The 19,468-nt window shown below is 49.1% G+C and overlaps 9 protein-coding genes across 9 annotated transcripts; 4 read left to right on the forward strand and 5 right to left on the reverse strand.

Moving 5' to 3' along the window:
* Nucleotides 1–793: 793 nt before the first annotated feature.
* Nucleotides 794–2,416, forward strand: KD926_008091 (fungal specific transcription factor domain-containing protein; the record flags this gene model as incomplete). The annotated part of the gene is made up of 3 exons (XM_053100781.1): nt 794–1,276; nt 1,350–2,062; nt 2,134–2,416. 3 exons carry the CDS (start codon nt 794–796, stop codon nt 2,414–2,416), a joined length of 1,479 nt encoding a protein of 492 aa, XP_052955506.1.
* A 228-nt stretch (nt 2,417–2,644) lies between these two features.
* KD926_008092 (MFS transporter) lies at nt 2,645–4,426 on the reverse strand (the record flags this gene model as incomplete). Its single annotated transcript, XM_053100782.1, has 1 exon — nt 2,645–4,426. One exon carries the CDS (start codon nt 4,424–4,426, stop codon nt 2,645–2,647), a length of 1,782 nt encoding a protein of 593 aa, XP_052955507.1.
* A 656-nt stretch (nt 4,427–5,082) lies between these two features.
* KD926_008093 (uncharacterized protein) lies at nt 5,083–5,829 on the forward strand (the record flags this gene model as incomplete). The annotated part of the gene is made up of 3 exons (XM_053100783.1): nt 5,083–5,162; nt 5,241–5,652; nt 5,731–5,829. 3 exons carry the CDS (start codon nt 5,083–5,085, stop codon nt 5,827–5,829), a joined length of 591 nt encoding a protein of 196 aa, XP_052955508.1.
* A 415-nt stretch (nt 5,830–6,244) lies between these two features.
* On the reverse strand, nt 6,245–7,332 carry KD926_008094 (N-acyl homoserine lactonase family protein; the record flags this gene model as incomplete). The annotated part of the gene is made up of 3 exons (XM_053100784.1): nt 6,245–6,681; nt 6,754–7,123; nt 7,174–7,332. The coding sequence occupies 3 exons, from the start codon at nt 7,330–7,332 to the stop codon at nt 6,245–6,247; spliced, it is 966 nt and encodes a 321-aa protein (XP_052955509.1).
* Nucleotides 7,333–7,600: 268 nt separating this feature from the next.
* On the reverse strand, nt 7,601–8,310 carry KD926_008095 (uncharacterized protein; the record flags this gene model as incomplete). The annotated part of the gene is made up of 3 exons (XM_053100785.1): nt 7,601–7,854; nt 7,982–8,234; nt 8,284–8,310. 3 exons carry the CDS (start codon nt 8,308–8,310, stop codon nt 7,601–7,603), a joined length of 534 nt encoding a protein of 177 aa, XP_052955510.1.
* Nucleotides 8,311–9,244: 934 nt separating this feature from the next.
* On the forward strand, nt 9,245–10,398 carry KD926_008096 (sterigmatocystin biosynthesis dehydrogenase stcV; the record flags this gene model as incomplete). The annotated part of the gene is made up of 3 exons (XM_053100786.1): nt 9,245–9,375; nt 9,428–10,112; nt 10,174–10,398. The coding sequence occupies 3 exons, from the start codon at nt 9,245–9,247 to the stop codon at nt 10,396–10,398; spliced, it is 1,041 nt and encodes a 346-aa protein (XP_052955511.1).
* Nucleotides 10,399–10,830: 432 nt separating this feature from the next.
* Nucleotides 10,831–12,474, reverse strand: KD926_008097 (DUF3716 domain-containing protein; the record flags this gene model as incomplete). Its single annotated transcript, XM_053100788.1, has 8 exons — nt 10,831–10,868; nt 10,959–11,232; nt 11,306–11,470; nt 11,525–11,569; nt 11,634–11,675; nt 11,724–11,937; nt 11,989–12,358; nt 12,417–12,474. The coding sequence occupies 8 exons, from the start codon at nt 12,472–12,474 to the stop codon at nt 10,831–10,833; spliced, it is 1,206 nt and encodes a 401-aa protein (XP_052955512.1).
* Nucleotides 12,475–16,829: 4,355 nt separating this feature from the next.
* Nucleotides 16,830–17,733, forward strand: KD926_008099 (GNAT family N-acetyltransferase; the record flags this gene model as incomplete). Its single annotated transcript, XM_053100789.1, has 3 exons — nt 16,830–16,896; nt 16,954–17,360; nt 17,407–17,733. The coding sequence occupies 3 exons, from the start codon at nt 16,830–16,832 to the stop codon at nt 17,731–17,733; spliced, it is 801 nt and encodes a 266-aa protein (XP_052955513.1).
* Nucleotides 17,734–17,751: 18 nt separating this feature from the next.
* On the reverse strand, nt 17,752–19,383 carry KD926_008100 (Zn(II)2Cys6 transcription factor; the record flags this gene model as incomplete). The annotated part of the gene is made up of 4 exons (XM_053100790.1): nt 17,752–18,543; nt 18,596–18,867; nt 18,923–19,018; nt 19,083–19,383. 4 exons carry the CDS (start codon nt 19,381–19,383, stop codon nt 17,752–17,754), a joined length of 1,461 nt encoding a protein of 486 aa, XP_052955514.1.
* Between the last annotated feature and the right edge of the window lie 85 nt (nt 19,384–19,468).

Genomic DNA, 19,468 nt, shown 5'->3' on the forward strand with positions numbered 1-19,468 from the left:
AGCTAATTCGAATTAGGCTTAATTAATTACACTGCTTCTGATTACTGAAGCATTACCATGATTAGCCAATTAGGACGTGTTGCCATGTATACGCTAGTAAAATACGCTAATTGTGCTTCCCGGACGGACGAGGGGATAGTATACCACGAGTCTGCCTCAGGCAGCCAGCGACGGCTTACATAATACCGACCCTGGCAGTCCCGACGTCTGCTAAAAATTGACTCTTGCAGTGGCTGCTACCTGCAGAGTAGACTCAAGTCCTGCTGTCTTACTCCATATTGATGACTTCACGTCATCAGCCTATTAGCAGATCAATGGCGCCAACACTAAAGTCTCGATCTAGTACGAAAAGGGCGACGGCCTGCGATTCATGCCGCAAGAAAAAGGTCAGCCCAGCTCCTAACCTATACATACCTAGGGAACTGGGGATATATACAGCCAACTGACAGCGACAACTAAGATCAAATGTGACGCCGAGTACCCACAGTGCAACTACTGCTTGCACAATAATTTAGCGTGCACATATACTCGGCTGGTCTCGGATTCGAAGAAAAGGTATATTCAAATTACCATAATGCCCAGAGTATCGATTCGTTTTAATCCGATTATACCTGCTCTTGCTTCAAACCGATCGATTCTGACCTACATTGTGTAGAAAGGGGAGTGACCAAGAACTCCCCGACAAAGGCACCTTGGGCAAGCAGCCTGCTACCCAGCCATGTCTGTCATCTACTAGTTCGTGAAATCCTTCGACACCGCATGGTTTGATTGGCTAAACATACCAGAAATCTCAATGGTCAATCTGGGCTTGATGTATCTCAACGGCATGCGTCATACTGCCGATGAAGGGCGTGCGTGGATTGAATCTCGCACGGGTGAGACCGTGGACATGGATAAATTGAACACAATGGAGCTGCCGTGGACTAAAGTTGGCCCTGTCAGGTCATCTTCAAAGATCCCGAAGCTCCCAGCTCGCCCGATTATTGAGCAATACGTTACTATTTACTGTTCTTCATATCAAAGTCTCGTGTTTCCGGTGATTAGCAAATCACTGTTTGCTGAAACATTGGATCTTGCCTACGGGCCACAGGGCCCCGGTGCAGATAGTGCCAAATCTTGCATTTACGCTTTCCTGTCGGTGGTGATTATATTTGGATTCGAGAATGATCTGGGTGATGTTCTTGACTGTGAGACATATGCTGCGGCAGCCCAGAGTTTCACAGTACAAATCATCAATGAGATGACTGTCAATGGTCTTCAGGCTCTGATTATGCTTGTATGTTGATTCCGGCTGAACCCTGCCAAGTATGTATGTCGAGGGTTACATCTTGAACTAATATGATGATTAGACACAGCACCAGTACTTTCTGGGCGATCTGCAAAGCGCCGCAGTCTCCGTGTCAATTGCTAGTCGTTTATTATTCAAGCTTGGTGCGCACACTGTGTCCACTCCTGCTGCATACAACAAAAGTCAGCCGGAATGCCACCTACGCGATCTTTTCTGGCTCTGCTACTCCTTCGACCAAGATATCTGCCTCCGGAACGGACAGCCCCCGTCTATCTCGGGAGTGTTCTGTAACCTGGATCTTCCCCCAAACTACAAAGAGCTTCAGGACTCCAATTTGCAACAAGACCAGATCTTATCGATTAACGATGATACGCTCCCCCTATATCCCTGGGATCTTCGCCTCTCCCAACTCAAGGCAGATATATACGAGGCTCTCTATTCGACAGCCGCGTGCCAAAAGCCGAATTCAGAGATCTTGGAAAATATCCGTAACCTGGACCATGCGTTGGAACAGTGGCGAACAAGCCTACATCCTGATATTCGGCCGCCGTTGCAATTCTCTCAAGGGATGCCGACGAATATAAATATCAATACCCAGGCCGTGATGCTTCGACTGGCTTATTATCACTGTGTTACAATAATTCACCAAGCTAGCGAGCGGCATCATGACGGGCCCGGGATATGCTCAAGCATTAGCCTAGCTATTAGTGCTAGCCGATCTACCCTTTCGTTTCTGCAAACCACACTGCCCACAGTCGAGGGTGAATGCTTTTGGTAAGTGTCACTCATGATCGATGGAAAAAAACATATTTCATACTGACCTTTCTTTTTTTCTGTCCTAACAGGGTTGTCATCTTCTACGTCATTACCGCCATCCTGACGCTTTTCCGCAATATTCTCAAGAATCCATTGGACCCTGCGATGGCGGATCTTGTGAGCGTGCTGCAAGATGTTCCGAGTTTGATCGGCAGAATTCCCATTCGAACACTCACGCTCGGCCCAATGATTCATCTACGGTTCTTGGATAACTTCACAGGGGAGCTTGCCAGGCTGGGAAATAGCGCCATACTCAAGGCTGAGCGTGAGGTGGCTGCTTTGGCGAATGACCCTGACACTGTACATAAATGATCCGCGCCTATTAGAAGAATAATACTTCTCCGAGGAAAGATCCTCGTTGATCTACCAACCTCTAGGGAGTTCAAAAACAGCTCTGAAACTGTACTATTTCTCTTTTGCTCCTATATATTCCGGAGCCAAAATTTAATGGCAAGGTATTTCTGTTGGATGTATCATTCTCATTACTTCTCGTCCCCATTTCCCCTTATTTCCCTTCCATGACTACATCTACAAGGCTAACTAATTCCCTGAAACAGCAAACCGACTCCATCCCCGAATCACGGTCCCGTATTTCCAGAACGCATAAGGCACAGGGACCATCACGGCACTGATAATCCCCAGAACCGTCAGTGTCCACTGCACGCCCATATTCTTGTAGAACGGAATCCCGACCACGGTCATTCCCCCGGCAGCGCAATAGCGCGAGATAGTCATGAACCCCAGTGCGGAGGCCGCGTAGACCTCGTACGCATCAATGACGTACATGTAACAGGATATGAAGAGGCAGATACTGCCGAAGCCAAAGAGAGAGGAGCCGAGGATCGGGGACCAGACTGAGATCGATTCCTGTGATATAGGAGGGTTTTCGATTAGTTGTTTTATTCCGTATTCCAGCCTTATAGGTGATAACGATGAGAAAAAGGGGAAAAGATGGAAAAATAAGAAGAACTCAAGGTAATGTAGAGTTTCGGTCGGAGGGAAGACTTGACTTACATAGTCTGTCCATCCCATCCAAAAAAGACTGATCGGAATAGCTGGAGCGCCGATCATGGCGTACCAGAGACGATCCTCGGGTTGAATGATGGATTTAGCTTCATCCAGGGATCTCTCCATGTCATGATCCTGGGCGCTAGGGCGCATGTCTTGCTGATGTCTCCAATACATCAGCGGCACCAGGAACGCGGCCAGCATAATGCCCACGTACATGGCGACCCAGACAATATTCGTCAATGGCTGCGACAAATGATGCACATCACGAAAGATGTAACTATAGCCGTCGAAGAAGGTGAAGAGTACAATGTAGAGAATGGTCATGTATAACGCAAGTAGAAGAATGATCGGTTCGCGAACCGCTAATGTAAATTGCCGTGTGCAGGCTGTAGCGATGCGAGAAACGATCGAAGTTTGGTCTAGATCCATTTTAGATTGAAATCGAGGATCGCCTGTGATCTGACGCAAATGTTTGGCCCTCCATCGGAGAAGTAGAGGGCTGAAAGTCTCGGGCTGGAGGAACACGATGAGACTCAGAACCAGGCCTGCCATGATCAAAACAATCCAGTTTACCCAGCGCCACGACAGTGTCTTTTGGCCCATATACGATGCGACCACTGGGCTTAGGATTGCACCCCCGAAGGAGAGAATGGCATAGCCTGGAAAGCTAAGTGTTTTTTCCAGTGGATCCCAGATATCGGCGACCGTGCCACCGGCACAAGTCAGCGGCGGGCAGCCACACACCCCGGCCAAAAAGCGACAAACAAGCTTGGCTGATATGTTCGGGGAAAGTCCAGAGCCCATGATGAAGAGCATGAAGAGGGAAGTAGAGATCGTGTAGACCGCGTTGCGGCCTAGGATCTCGGAAAGAGGTCCGGAGACAAGCGAGCCCGCAGCGAAGCCGAGGAGGAAGATCGCGGTGAATAGCGAAGCAACCACCTCACTGACATGATACTCAGCGCTGCTTTGAGCAATCACAGCGGATTCGATAGACGATGATGCACTGACTGCAAACGCCAGGGCAGATACATTCAGCGTTGCCATTATTCTGGTGCGGAGGCTAAATTTCCGTGGATTGAGCGGATCGTGCTCGCTTTCCCAGTCGACAAGAAAGACTGACCGTGGGTTCCCATGGTTGTCGGTATGGTCGATCAGTCTGACGCCTGGCATCAGGAGTGCTCCGTGAGGTGTTTGATGCTGCTGGTTCCTTTCAACACCTTGTCCTATGACCCTCTGCTTCCAATCAGGGCAGACCTCGAGCTGTTTCCGGACAGCACTTTCCACTGCGCGGTATTGTCGATATGACTGCATGACGGGAAGAATGGGCGAGAATCAGGAGCCGCGATTAAGTTCACAATCAGATCAAGGAAGTGTTGGCCCAGAGGTTTATGTATGAATATCATCATCGGTGATACGGAGTACTAGACCGCATATCCGATACCGGAAAGCCGACTGATGTCTCCGCGTAGTAAGCGGAGTGGGTCCTCCATTGCCCTAGAAGTATAGACTCTTCGTCCCCTTCACTTCCCTCCCATGGTTTAGCTAACGAAGGATTAACCTAGACACAAGACAACCTGTCGGTGATCAATGCAGAGTAGAGAAGCAGGTCTCCCAGATAATTACGTACAGATTACAAATTCTAACTAAACTCCCACCTTTCTTGGAGCTGATGCGAGAACAGTGGCTATTTGTCAGGCCTTACTCAAGATTTTATAACTGATGAACGCGTAGCAATAAGTATCCGCGCGGAAGATTCCCGCATTGCAGCGGGGTATTTATATCTTGTTCTGATCCCTACCTATATCCTTGTCACCCACACATTTGCTCTCAATCAGGTTTCCATCTACCCATATCCCAAGAATCACATTCGCCATGGCTCCACGAATCGCCATTGTATTTGTATGGCTCTTCACATGGACTTGTAGGGAAGGCAAAGCTGACTATGTATTTGTGTTGATCAGTATTCGATGTACGGCCACATTGAAAAGTTGGCTCAAGCCGAGCTGAAGGGCATCGCAAGTGCCGGAGGCTCTGCAGATCTCTTTCAGTGAGTTCACCTTTCGCAGAAGTATCCCCTCAGTTTACTGTACATTTGCGTTTTCCTTCGGGCTCTTCTCGCCTTCAGTAGCTTACCAGCCAGGATCCCGGAGACTCTGTCTGAAGAAACTCTTGCCAAGATGAACGCGCCGCCCAAGTCCTCGGTTCCTATAGCTCAGCCCGAGAAGCTTCTTGAGTACGACGGTGTTCTCTTCGGTATCCCCACCCGGTACGGGAACTTTCCCTCTCAATGGCGCGCCTTCTGGGACAGCACTGGGGGCATCTGGGCAACTGGCGGTTACTGGGGTAAATACGCCGGGCTGTTCGTGTCGACTGGCGTGCAAGGCGGCGGCCAGGAGTCGACCTGTCTTTCAGCGATGAGCACACTGGCCCACCACGGCTTCATCTATGTCCCGCTGGGCTACAAGACTACTTTCGCTCACCTGGCCAATCTCGAGGAGATCCATGGTGGTAGCCCCTGGGGTGCCGGGACCTTTGCTGTAAGTTTTCCTTGCTCGTCCCTCCTCCAGCATATCATGAAAATGAGTGGACCTAAATGTGTGTGTGTCTATTGTCAGGCCGCCGATGGCTCTCGCCAGCCTACTGAGCTGGAACTTAAAATTGCCGAGGCCCAGGGCAAGGCATTTTATGAACATGTGGCGAAGGCGAACCCTTAGGTAGTTGTGCAAGACACATACTCCCGGGTGCCCTTTTATTAAATGTATGGTTACCATAAAGATAGGTTGCAGATATTAGCATAGACATGTAGAAGAAATTATCCTTTGGCTCTAGTGCCCAAATCGAGATGGTGCTACACATAACCTGGATAGGTCCCAAGATTTTGCAGTATGTTCTCCTGAGCTTCCTACCATCAAGCTTTGTAAAACAAACAGAAGAAATAACATCTAGCTAAAAGCAGGCGCTCATATGAATCTGTCTGGGCTTTCTCGCGAAATAATAATAACCTGTGAGGATATTGAAAACTAACCCAAATCGAGTCATATTGACAGTCTATCTGAATGGCGATGAAATCAAATACATGTTCAGAGTGCAAGAGCATGACATCGAAATTCACATACGCAATGCTATAAATTATTCCAGGAATCCAGGGGCTTCCGGGAATCGGTCAAAGTAGCTCTTCTCATGACCCAAGCAAACCCTAGCATTAGTGCGTTGCACCAACCTGTGCACGTAATCTCTACTTCGGTGCCACACATTGTAATCCCTCATCAGAAACCCCTGAGGTTTCCCATCCTCGTAGTTCTCCTTCACATGGAAGAGATCTCCTGTCAGCACCACCGTGCCAGAAACCGGCAGGGCCAGCTCAACCACCAGCAGCCCTTCGGTATGTCCCGGACACCGGTGCAGAACGACCCCGGGCCACGGCTCCACGACCTCCTCTGCCACCGTCTTCCAATTCAAGATGTCAGCGCGCAGGTAATCCGGTCGAAAAAGTCCGCTGTCAGTGCCTGTTGCGGAGGCCCAGAAAGCGTTCTTGAGTTCTGTCTCGTGGCACCAAATCTCCACATCTGTTTAGGTATCGCTCTGGTCAGCCGATCTTTCCACCGATAAAGAAAGTACGAGCGGGTAAAGAAACGAACCTGTTTGGAAGAAATGCTCCAGTCCTCCAGCATGATCAAGATGCAGATGGCTCATCACAACGGCCTTGACGTCCGTGATCTCTCCGGCCCCGGTGGCTTTGATTGCGGCCGGAAGGGAGTGGATTCCCTTCTCCCACAAGCGAGGTGCACATTCTAAGAATTCCCGATCCCACGACTGAATAATATCTTCACAGGACCCAGTGTCAAACAAGATGAGGCCCGTGCTTGGATGGTAGAGCAGCGCCGCGATCATCAGACATGGCCGGCTCTCGTGAACCTGAGTTGGCCGGCCACTGGACGGGACGTTGGCGCCGGAAAGAACGTATGAGGCATCGATGTCGAGGGTGCCTAGGTCAAGTAGCTTGTATTCCTATGTTCAGCGGCATTGTTTGATAAGTCGCCTAGGATGAGGACACCTACCCAGAGCTTGGAGCCGGCCGGCAGAGGTGAAGCAGGCGACATGCTCTCTTTACCAAATGTCCGCGAATCGGGAGTAAAGAAATTTATTTTCTCGTTTCCGTCACGGATTTGAAGGGAAGTACAGGATGCTTGGATAGTAAACTGGAAGCGCAGATGCATGCATCCATTTATGCTTTTGTTTTCGGCATTACGGATGTAAAGGCGATCTTTGAATCATTCTTCTGGCTTTCCTAATTCCGTGATCGTCGCTTGGGGTGGAGAAAAAAGAGTTCCGATCTGCTGGTCTATGAGCAAAAGTAGTCCGTCTCGTTTTCATCTTTATCGTGGGGGTTACCGGTGCTATGAAACAGACAAGGAGCACTCCGTTACCGATGGCCTATCGAATTTGGGCTTAGGCGCATCTCAAAATATGAAACCAATGCCAGAACTATTTCTCTTCCTCAAATAGAAGCTTTTCAAGGCCCGACCAAAATGGATCGTCACCAACTTGAGAAGCAAAGTCTTGTCCATTAGCAAATGCCTCCCGTACACTCTTCTTCAAAGGCTTGACTTTCAAGTCCGGATATAGATCATGCGCATCTAGATAACCGAGGTACTTGGTGTAAGAGGATTCATTGTCCCCCTTGACCCAATTGTTGTATAGAAATTGCACGATGGCCTTCTGCCAGATTATAGAAAACACTGTTTCCGGTTGGTGCGCAAGCTCAATATTTAAGAACCTTTTTCTCGGAGACCGGAATGTACGGTACTTCCTCGCCAGTAATCTCGCGTGCAAGAGATATGTACTGATTTTGCGTTACATGCTCACCGTAGGCGAACACGTACCGGCTCAGAGTACGTGGATCAACAATAATCGAGGCAACAAAACGACCGATATCCTCTATTGCGGTGGTTGCGCAGCATGCCTCTCCTGCTCCGACGAGGAATGTTCGGCCCATCACTGCGGCGCGGTCGAGTCTTCCGGAAGGGACGCGGGGGATGACAACCTCGTGCCAGACACCAATGTCGATGATGGTGTAAGGAACCCGGGCCTTCTTGCGGTAGGCATAGACGGTCTTTTTCTATTGGGTGGCTAGCAACAGGAACAATATGGGGAGTTTCTATGAGGACTTCTTTAGAATATTTGACTAATTTCATGGTTGGAGAGACAATACTGCTGGTCGCTATTAGGAACGTTTTCTAGAGATAATTCAGCCTGGAAATACTCAGGATCGAGGTTCCAGCGAGTTTACCTGGTACCCGATGACATCATATGTGGCCAGGAGCCTCGTAGAAAAGTTATACAAAGCACTAGGCTGATCGATAGCCTACGTGTCAAGACTCCAAACGGTGATCTTCTGCCGCTGAAAGCCAGGGGTACTAAAAATCTTGCACTTCTTGGAACCCGAACTTCCCGAACCTCTCCATTTCAAATATTGGGATATGACTACTGAGTGCAGATATCCATTGTCTGAAGTCTACCTTGGTGCCCATTGCTCTCGGATTAGGTGGTAACACTCTGGTTAATGGAAATTATGTTAACTATTACGGATACTCGGGCTTACAAAAGTCTGCCTTCGCTAACATTGGTTTGTGAAAGCATGATGCCACGGAGGATATTCGCCCATTTTCTGCGATCTTTTCTTGTTGAATGGTTTCTACTCTTCTACTTCTGACTAAAACTACTCGCATTTTCGGTTTTAAGCAACCTTGACTAGTGACCTATGACAGATACTAGAGTTTTATGTTAGGTGATCCCTCCTCAATCCCTGCCGAAGATTGCTTTCCAGTTTTTCCAGAACGTGGCCCATTGTAGTGAGTGAGTTGATAATACAACATCACTACTTTGTTTCACCCGCAGCAGAGTGTGGATCCGGCCATCAACTCGACCGGACTTCATACCGGACTTAAGCGGAACTAGCCCTTTTACCTCCGCCCAAGTCCAGACATGAAGTCACTGCTAGTCCTGAGTAGTACGGATCGCTTATCTTAAATCTTGACGGCCATCTGATACTGAGTCTTGCCTTGTGTAAGTTACTTCAATCATCCCAGATTAGACCCATTCACCTTTCCTGCACAACACATACTCACCATGAGCTCGCTTGACAAGAATGCCGATTCCTCCCCTCTTTTCCGCCATCGTCAACTTACGCCGGCAGGTACCATCCGTGTATCGCCGTTATGCCTAGGAACCATGACATTCGGAGGCAAACAAGGTGGCCAGTATGGCGAGTTCGCGTGACGATGCTTTCGAGATCCTTGATCACTTCTATAGCCAGGGCGGAAACTTTAACGATACCGCCAGCGGTTATCAGGAGGGAGAGTCGGAGATGATCGTTGGCGAATGGATGGCATCACGCGAGAACCGTGATGAGATCGTGCTTGCAACAAAGTACACAGCCGCTTATATGACGCATCGCAAAGTTCGCATCCCATCCAACTACGGCGGCAATAATGCGAAGTCCATGAAGGTCAGCGTGGACGCGTCTCTACGCAAAATGCAGACCTTCTATATCGATTTGCTTTACGTCCACTGGTGGGATTATACGACCTCGATACCAGAGTTGATGCATGCCTTGAATGACCTGGTCGTGGCAGGGAAGGTGATCTACCTGGGTATCTCGGACACCCCTGCCTGGGTTGTAACCAAGGCCAATCAGTACGCCCGCGATCATGGCTTGCGTCAATTCTCGGTTTATCAAGGAATGTGGAATGCAGAGATGCGTGATTTTGAACGAGATGTGATTCCTATGGCGCGAGACGAAAGGATGGCATTGTGTCCCTACGGCGTTCTCAATCAAGGCCGTTTCCAGGCCAGAGAAGGGTTCCAGGAACGTGAGACTCATAACCCGGGAAGGAAATTCATTCCTACATCAGATCATGACAGGAAGGTCTCTGCTGTGCTCGAAAGGATCAGCCATGCTAGAGGTGTGAAGCTGCTTGACGTTGCTCTTGCATATGTAATGTAGAAGTCTACATGTGTTTCCCATAGTTGGTTGCAGAAAGGTCGATCATCTTCAGGGCAGTATAGCAAGTTTGAGCCTTGCTCTTACTGAGGACGAAGTTGAAGAGGTTGAACGGGCCTACCCATTTGTCTTTGGGTTCCCATACACTTTTCTGAGTGGCTCGATGTTTGACCGTTCGACCCCTAGAATGGCTGATAAGCCAGGAGATGTTTGGTTGACGAAGCCGCTGGGAAAGTTCGACTGGGTTGAACCCCCTAAGCCAATAAAGCCTTCCCCATAAGTGTATTCTTCGAGACAAACAAACAATATTGCCACTCTCGCTTCTCATTAGTAGATATGGTCAGGGAAAAAGTAGTCTCACGCTTGGTACCTGATATAATCTATATAGATCGTCTTGACTTGCCATACTTAGAGCTCGCTGCTGGCAGTATTCCTATAGAGTATATTACTTAGGAGCTACAATTGTTCAAAAAGATTGATTAAGTAAGCTCCCAGATAACAAATTACCTATTTTCTCTGGAGCCCTCAAAAGACTTCAATACATTTATTGAGAGTAGAGCGACCCAAAAGCAACACTGACTTTGATGCTCTGAGTCTGAGATCCACATCTCCGCCCAACACATCTTAACTAACAAAAGCTATCATGATGGAAGAGCCAACAACTCACCTACAGCTCTTTGAATAGAGAGTTACAACCGGATCATTAGCAGATTCACCGGTCACTGAAGCTGCCGTGGCCTGCTTTCCAGCCTAGATGAGTTGTTTCTGGTCAGGGGAGAGCGTTGCCCCAAGGTCGGCGAAGGTCCCTTCCGCTTGGTATAGGAAACGGTTCTTACTCACGATCATTCTCAGCTGAGACCAGTTCCTTAACCCTGGAGGTCAGACGTGCAATATCTTCCACGGCCTCAGCCATGCGTTCCCGGTCGTTTTCCAGTCTTATCAGCCGAGTGTACTCCGCCAACGTAATGGTAACCGTCGGAACATTTTCATCCGTCAACGAGGGGTGAACAGCTGCTTTAAGCTTCTTTGGCGGATTATTGGAGGCTTCACCGGATGCGTTACGTTTGCGGACTGCTGGTTTAGAGGAATCAAGGGTTGATGTCAGAGGAGGGGGCTAAGACAATCAGCTGTTAGTAAAGGAGTCTTGTCGGAATCAGGGTGTGATCAAAAGAAACAACCTGACCTACCAGGAAACCGGAGGCCATGACGGGGGCGTTTGTCTCTGGGTTATTTTTGGCCGAACCACTGCCAGAAGTATCCCTGTTGCCTGTTGGAACTTCATGGCGATTCAAGCATGGACGACAGGTCGCTGCCCAAGGTTGCCCGTTAGGCCGAACCGGATCCGGAGGAATCTAGATCAACGAGTCAATTATCAGGCGAACCATGTATAAAAAAAAACGACTTACTGGGTGTATATCCCAGACGTCGAGCTCGTCAGCCGAGTCGCTAGCCTGTGAAAAAGCCAATTAGTATTCTTGTTGTTAACTGGTAGGGACGAGTAGAACCTGAACTTACTCCATCTTCCTGTTCGATTTTGATCTCAGAGCTCTGTGCAGGCTGGAGAGAAGGTCAGTAAAAGAAACTATTAAGGAAATAAAAACCTACCGTCTTTCCCTTTGCGGGAGGATCTCTCATCGCCATGCCTGACTCGCTCTTGGAGATCGATTCACAAACAGACAACTCGAGCGCTTCAGATTCCTGGGCGGGAAAAGAATCCTTACACTCAATTGCTCCCGCTATAACAGCCTGTCCGACAGTGGATCGTCTTTTTGGCTCGCGCTCAAGGGCAGCCAGTAAGCCACCTTTACCCAGAACATAGCTGGCTACTATCAGTTCTGGATTATAATAGACAGCTAGGAATGCTACTCACCTATGGATCGGGTCGTTCCATTTAGTCCCTCCATGCTGTTCAAAATCGCGACGCAAGGAGCAGGCCTTGCCGGCACTCCGCAAGCAATTGCCACACGCATGATTGTGGACGCTATATCCACCAAAAGCTGGAACTGCTATACAGTCCTCCCAAGGGCGTTGAACACCACCGCGGGCACAACTCTCACAGGGAACAGCCATTTTGACGCCGCGCTCCTGCACGAGATAGGCAGTTGTGTGGCGCCGGCTGTTGTTGTACGCGCGAACATCGGGCTGTCCGTCATGGCCTGGCATCAACTGCATGCTACCATTTGGATCCAGGAGCTCAACAACATAGCGATCAGATACGGTAAGGTGGAGTCTGTGTGCCACTGGTGATGATTAGTCATAGAAGCAGACAGGAGGGGATCAAATGAGAATAGAACCTACATTTTTCAGCCTTTTTAATCTCAGCAGCGCGGCCCCTTTTAAAAGTATCGGACGACATTGTAGAAAGCGAGGGAATGGTATATTTTGAATAAGAACAGAAAGGAGAAACCAAAAAGTGTCACCACAGAGGAAGAGAACTCTTTACAGAAAGCTATCCAAGAGAAGGCGAAGGAATGATAGAAGGTGGGATTTTGAGGGGAAAGAGAGAGGTGGTACGGGAAGAAGAGGGGAGAAGCGACGCGAAAGGAAACCAAAACAAATGGCGTGTTGCATGGTGGCCATGCAAACAACCACTCAAACGCCTTTGGCCCAATGCCATTACCCGTCTGAGACAGCGACGACATCTTTCAGGAACCTTCCATTCACGGCTTGGCTTCCCAGTAAAGTGGAGGAAGGCGTATCAATTTGTGAGAGCCGAGTATAGCTAGCGTGAATGGGTGGCTGTGGTTACAACATGAAAGTGCGTGCTGATTCTCCACTGTCTACACACTATCATACCTACGGGTAAACTTTTTATACGTCTTCCATGGTAGTCCTCTATTTGGAAGGCACAGCTACTGTGGGAAGAAGGCGCTGCTCTCGCTCTTTCCATAGCTCCCAACGAATAGGTTCGGAAGGCGTGCGCCCTCAAGGCTTAGCAAGACAAAGTGCTGATCCTTGGATTATCAGGAAGTTTGTTAAACGTAGATGTTGAGAGAGCCACGTAATTGCTTTTCGTTGATTTACTGCAAGAGATCACAGCATGAGCACTGAATTAACCATTTCTAATTTGCGGGTGAGAAAAACGAACAGGATCAGGCTGAAGTACAGGGAATGAATAGGATAAGGTGACGAGCATGAAACTAGCAAAGAGCACCTCTATCAGCAACATAAAGTCTCATATATTAAAGGCAATAGAGCACAAGATGGGCACCAGCATAGACATGTCATCCACTTGAGGCTCGTAAGGGTCTTTTTCTGTGATGTCGATATGGAACCCTCGTGCTTCTTCACAGCACATACAAGTTGACGTACAATGCCTAAAACCTCTATCCTCGATTCCGTATCTCGGTTTCTCACAGCATCCGCATGCACGTCCGCAGCACCCTCCTTTTTCAGCACAGTAGCGGCGGAGCCATCCTGAAACCAACCAGTTTCTATGTATGCGCTGGCACTCGACTGCCCTCTTGAACGGCTCATAAGGAAGTTCGATGAAAGTGTTAAGGATGGTCATTCGATGTTTGAGTAACACACTGCGCGTAGCCTTGATTGTCTCTTGAATAGCCTCTAGTTCTTTCCTGGCGTTCTCCGCTTTGGGGCTGGCCTCTATTTGGTCCTAGAGTTTCTTCTCCTGTATAAGGAAACAGACAAGCCTTTGGACTACTAGATCGAGTTTGAATTGCTCTTGGGTCCAGAACTTAAGTAGCTTCGAGGTACGGTTGGAAAAACAGTGCATTTCTAGTTGGAAAAAACGTAAGTTCTAGGCGCGTCGCCAGTCCCCCTTGGTCTCAAGTCGGTCCTCAGCGTATACGAAGAGCGGCTCAAGGGGTTTCACAACGAAGAACCCGAAGGCTAGGCCTAGGAGATCCAACAGCATTTTTTCAAAACAGTGGGTGTGTAGTACTCTTGGAGTAGATTAGAAAGAGAAATGTAGTGAATGTGATGGAAGGGTAGTTGAAAATGGCAGAATATTGCGTTGACGACATTTACTTTTGTGTCGTCAAAATGTCATCAGACCTACATAGGCTTCATGTCTACCATAAATATGTAAGAGATGCACTACACGCCCTACCGACGCCCTGACTCTGAGCCCCCGCCAAATTCACCACGTCCAGCCATGACATGATATCTTCTGCTCGTCGCCCTGCGCATTCGTTTCCCATACCAAACCATCCCCAGCAAGGTCAGAGTCACGCCGAGACTTATGAAGCCGCAGGCGATGAACATCTTCGTTAATCCGTTGCGCTGCATCCATGGCGTGATGGCGAACGGGATGCCGATGCTGAACGCGTTTCGTGTGAAGGCGATCCCCGTGAAGGCGTCGCCAGTTATCTGTATTTTTTTTGGCTTGAGTCGCTTGCGGATATAGAGATGGGTGGGGGGATACGGGAAGTCAGGGAGGATGTAAACAGTCTTACCTCCATGTAACTATCAATCACTAGCGTCAGGCATGCATCGCTGATACTTCCGAGTCCGAAGCCGAAGAGCGCGCCACCGACGCTGGGGAGGATCCAATGCATGCCCTATCGGTTTGTCAGTATACTTTGCTCTGTCGGGTCGTAGTAAGAGTTGAACGTGTATCGTATCCGAAATATTGCGAGGCAAAAACAGAAGAAAGAACAAGAAGGAAGTCATACCCTGTCAATCGTAACCCCAAACATCACAAGTCCACCACACAGCGCGATAGCCGGAAAATGCAAGATATACAGCCTCATCTCCGGCTCATAGTATCCCTTATTGCGACTTGAAAAGAACACGATCGACCAGTCGCCAAAGAACCCCCCATAGAACGATCCGATCAAATTCCCGACGAATGGACCTATGCTCATATAGCCGATCTCCGCGGGGTTGAAGTTGTACGGGGGTAGGGGGAAGACTAGTGATATGACGGTGGAAAGGATCGTCAGCCAAACTACGCCACTGGCGTATTGCAACGCACAGCAGAGAATGGCCGGGAAGGTGAACAACGCTTCGAAGGGACGATGGAAGTGTGGCCAGATAGGCTCCGGGGTGTATGTGAACAAGGGGAATCTTTGACGCCATGGTTTCATCGGAATCGATGGATCGAGTTCATGTGTGAAAGAGCTTGTGGGTTGAACGCTGGGCTCGAGGGCAGATTTCTTTTGGTCGTTATTAGGGGTGATTCTGGAATGGTTGTTATTGTCGGTAGGCTCCATAGGGCCAACTCCCTCGATGATGGGCGAGTATTTTGTTTCTTCGTAGAAAAGAATAAACAGGAGCAATAAAACCGCGTTGAAGATCCCCATGGTGTGATAGGACCAGCGCCAACCCTGCTGCGTTGCTTGCACGCCGCCAGCCATCGGCGTTAGAAAGCTCTTTTATCTTTAGTGATCATCCCAACACACGATATGCGAGGAAAGCTCTTACCCCTATCATCATCATAGTCATATACAAGGCATTCATACCCCCACGATGGTGCACGAAGAAGAGATCAGCAATCTGTATCGGCGTCAGCATCTATCCAGACTAGTCCTTTTGAGACATACGGCAAGAACGAGAAGACATATGACAGGCAGTAATACCGTGATCTGCGCAATAGCCTCATTTGTCGCACCCGCGAGCCCCTGTAGCAAATTGGTCACATACAGCTCCGGCAGAGTCTTCAGCTCTGCAGTCCACAGGGACGTCGCCATCATCAAGGCAGTCGAAACCAAATATACCGGTCGACGACCAAACTTTTTAGCTAACGGAATAAACATCACACAGCCTAGTGTGAGTCCGACAAAGTTGACCGACATGACTTGGTTGAGTTGTTCGTAGGTCACGTGGAGGTCGTCGACCATAAGTTGCCAGAAGATCATTTGAATTGAGAGACTATTTGTTTGATATATTGTGAGATTCATAGCCGAGGAAAAAAAGGATGAGTACGAGAAAGGCTCACGCAGTGAAGACAAGGCATGTTACTGCCAGAACGAGAGCAAAGTTGCATGCCTTCCGGATTGTGCTCCAGTTCTGTTCATGCCGTCAGCTATGGTAGAGAATTGTGGATTTCTGCACAAACCAATGGCTCATTGGGATCGCTCGATGGCACAGGACTGAGCATGAGAACATGCTGATGTTGGATTTCGTCGGGTTCATCTGTGAATGATTAGATATGTTCTTGAACGAGGACATCCACTACCTTTGATAAGTAGAAAGGTCCCAGGAGGTTGATCAAAGTCCTGAGAGGTTGAAGGACCACAATCTGCCATCAGGTATGATCTCTATCACTGTCAGATGGAATATGTCAAGATAATTGATCAAGACCAACTAGTGAATTGACCAGAGGGCAATCCTTTTGATAAAGGGTTTCGTCCTTTTACGACACAATCCATCCATTCTGATATCCTGCGTTCAGCAGATAAGGCCCAAGCATCATCACTGGCTGCAGACGCGGGCAAAATGCGGGGAAATCTCAGATCTGCAATGATAAGCAGCCATGACGCTAAAGTATGGTTGATTTGGAGAACCCAAGCCCGAGGGTCGACCTTCCTGGCTGGGAATAGCTTCAAACTTAGCTCCATCTGGAGATAGATGCCTATCGCAGATCAGCCACCACCATGAACCGAATACAATCAACCCGAATAGGCAGGCCGTCGCACACCTGAAGTCCGTGCAAAATCGGCAGATTAACACTCCCGACCCTGTCCCGCATATCCTATAAGATGTGCCCTGAACCGCGGCTATCTATCCCATCTCCCAGGGTATGAGAAAATGCCTTCTTATCAGAACGGCGGTGGCGCGAATGACATGGGATTCAAACTTGGTCCAGTGCACGCCGGTATTTGTCGCATTTACTTTTGCCGAAGACGAAGCTGACTTGTCGCCACTCATCTAGACTCCCGCGATATTTCGGCCGTTGCGCAGACGATCAGCCTATCATTCTCCCGGGACCCTTTGATACGGTGGCTGCGGCCCCATGCGCCCCCGTGGACACGATTCCAACCAGATACGTATCGATGGCAGTATCGTCGGGTGCAGCGGGCCATAGTAGATGGGATGGTCTTTCGATCGCTGTCTGTGACGCACCTAGCAGAGTTAGTTCCATTGAGAGACCAGAAATCGAAACAGTCGGAGATAGTCTCAGAACACATTACCGATGAAGGCACCGATGCAGAAGCCGCTGTGTTACTTGTCCCTCCGAAGAAAAGGCTACGTTGGACGGTGACTCGAGTTCTATATGCTATCAAGTTGTGGATTTTGGATAAGTTGTCTCCTGTGCCCGATAATGGTGGCGATGAGAAGGTATGCTTGACAGATCCATTTGCATGGATTAGGCTGACCATCCCAGCGACTCGAACAAATGATACGTGGACATGATCAGGCGTTAGATAATGTTAGAACTAAGTATCAAATCGACGACCTCTGGTATCTGGAAGTGGTAGCTGTTCATCCTTCACTTCAAGGGCGAGGACTAGGAAGCAAAGTGATGAATTGGTTGCTGGATTACACAGAGGGTCAGCCCATCGTGCTTGAATGCACCGCGGAACGGAATGTCTGGTTTTATGAGAGTCTAGGATTCAAGGTAGTTGAGGAGATTGACCTGGTTGACAACGGCGATACAGTCAAATGCTGGGTAATGTTGCGGCAAGCGACACCACGACAGGGCGAAAATTGATATCCATGACATAGACCGTCAGAGTAATCCCAGCTCCAGTCCCCGGGACTGGGCAAGTTGGTGCACGCTACCAGTCTCATGGCCAGATTGCCACCAGTCTTCGAGAAGATCTAGCAGTATCTCACCGTGTCTACCAACTTCGGCATGGCATCCACGAAGGGAAAAGCAACGCCGAATGACTTCTTTCAAGCCCGGGTCGCCGTTGAGGATATCGACCTGTAAGGCCACAACAAAAGAGGGATAGTGAATAGCATTGAGGACCAAGGAGTCTTTTCCAACTATTTCAGTAGACCCACGAGAAACAGCATCCAGACTACTGATAATACGCAGCACAATGACATTTGTCTCCGGTAGAACTTTCGGTCGGGACAAAGGTAGTTGTTCTAGTTGACCGGGCGGCGAATGTAGTTGGGCGTATCGTATAGTAAGAATACCAGCCAGTCGATAGGCCTCCCACAACTGGCATTGAAGTAAGGTGCCCTGAGCACCTGGCCAGTCCCAGAAATCTTCCTCTGTTGCACCACCCTCTCCTATACAGGAGAGGATATCCAGTAAAGACCTCGGTAGCCCGCTGACAACTTCTACATTATTGGGGACATACTCGATGCGATCGCGACAGTACCTTCGCCAAAAGCCCAGACTTGGATTTTGACGACCAATGGCAAATGATGGTAAATCCATTACACCCATCACTTCGAGTAAGTGTGACCGGAACATTGTTTGCTGGCGGTAGTCAGTGTCGAGCCCTTGAGATTGTAACAAGCTGTACATTCCGCGTAGATGCATTGTCCACGGTAAGCCATGCATTAGCTATCAATCCAGTTAGTTATGGCTCATCTTCAACAAGGATATCTTGACATACTCCAATGCTACATAGCAATAAACCCGCAGTGAGCGTTCCATCCTCGAGCTGCGTCACGCTGCCAGCCAACTCGGTACGAAATTGATTAAGGGCTGCGTCAAAATATTCTAGAAATGGATATTTTGGTTCAGATGCCATCGAAGCCTGCAATGCCAGGCATACCGCATATAATGCGTCAGATTGCCGACAGAGCTCTGGTAGTTGCAACGCCAGGAGGTTTCCTGCATCGTGGACTGTCGTTGCATGTAAAATATAGATCCCGGACGAAAGAACTACCCAAAATTTTGATCAGTTGGGAGTAGTAGACAAGGGGGAGAAAGCACCTACATTCCTGGAACAACCTCTCTCCTTCCTTGCTCCGCTCAGAGCATGATTCTGGGGATCTTCCTGAAGAGTCGGACAGACCATTATCAACATCGCCACCTAGTCGCCAGATATCATCAATCGACAAATCCATCATCAGCCGGCGAGAGGACTGCAGGCTCACCTTCTACACCAATCGCTCGCACGCCAGAACCAGATCCCACTGCCCCGCGTCTCTCGCGACTTAAATCCCGTCGTCGACCCTTGGCCCGCACAGGCACAGACGCGACCACCGGCTCCCCCGCCCCCGTGAAACGACCGCGCGAGGCTATTCCTGATCCCCACCGCAAGCGTACTTCGTAGCCTTCGCAGTGGATGCCACGCTCGTGGCAGGCGCGACAGGTCGGACGGGCGCGGTCACACTTTCGACGGCGGGCCTTGCAGGTCCAGCATCCGTCATGGGAGCGTTGGCGAGGGGTCGACATTCCTGTTACGATGAGAAAACCGAATACTTCTGGTGGATCATGGTGTCCGAAGAAGAAAGATGGAAAGAAAGTAGAAGTAAAATGG

Source organism: Aspergillus affinis, assembly GCF_023601865.1.
Source record: "Aspergillus affinis strain CMG 70 chromosome Unknown NODE_50_length_218328_cov_87_076623, whole genome shotgun sequence".
NCBI lineage: Eukaryota > Fungi > Ascomycota > Eurotiomycetes > Eurotiales > Aspergillaceae > Aspergillus > Aspergillus affinis.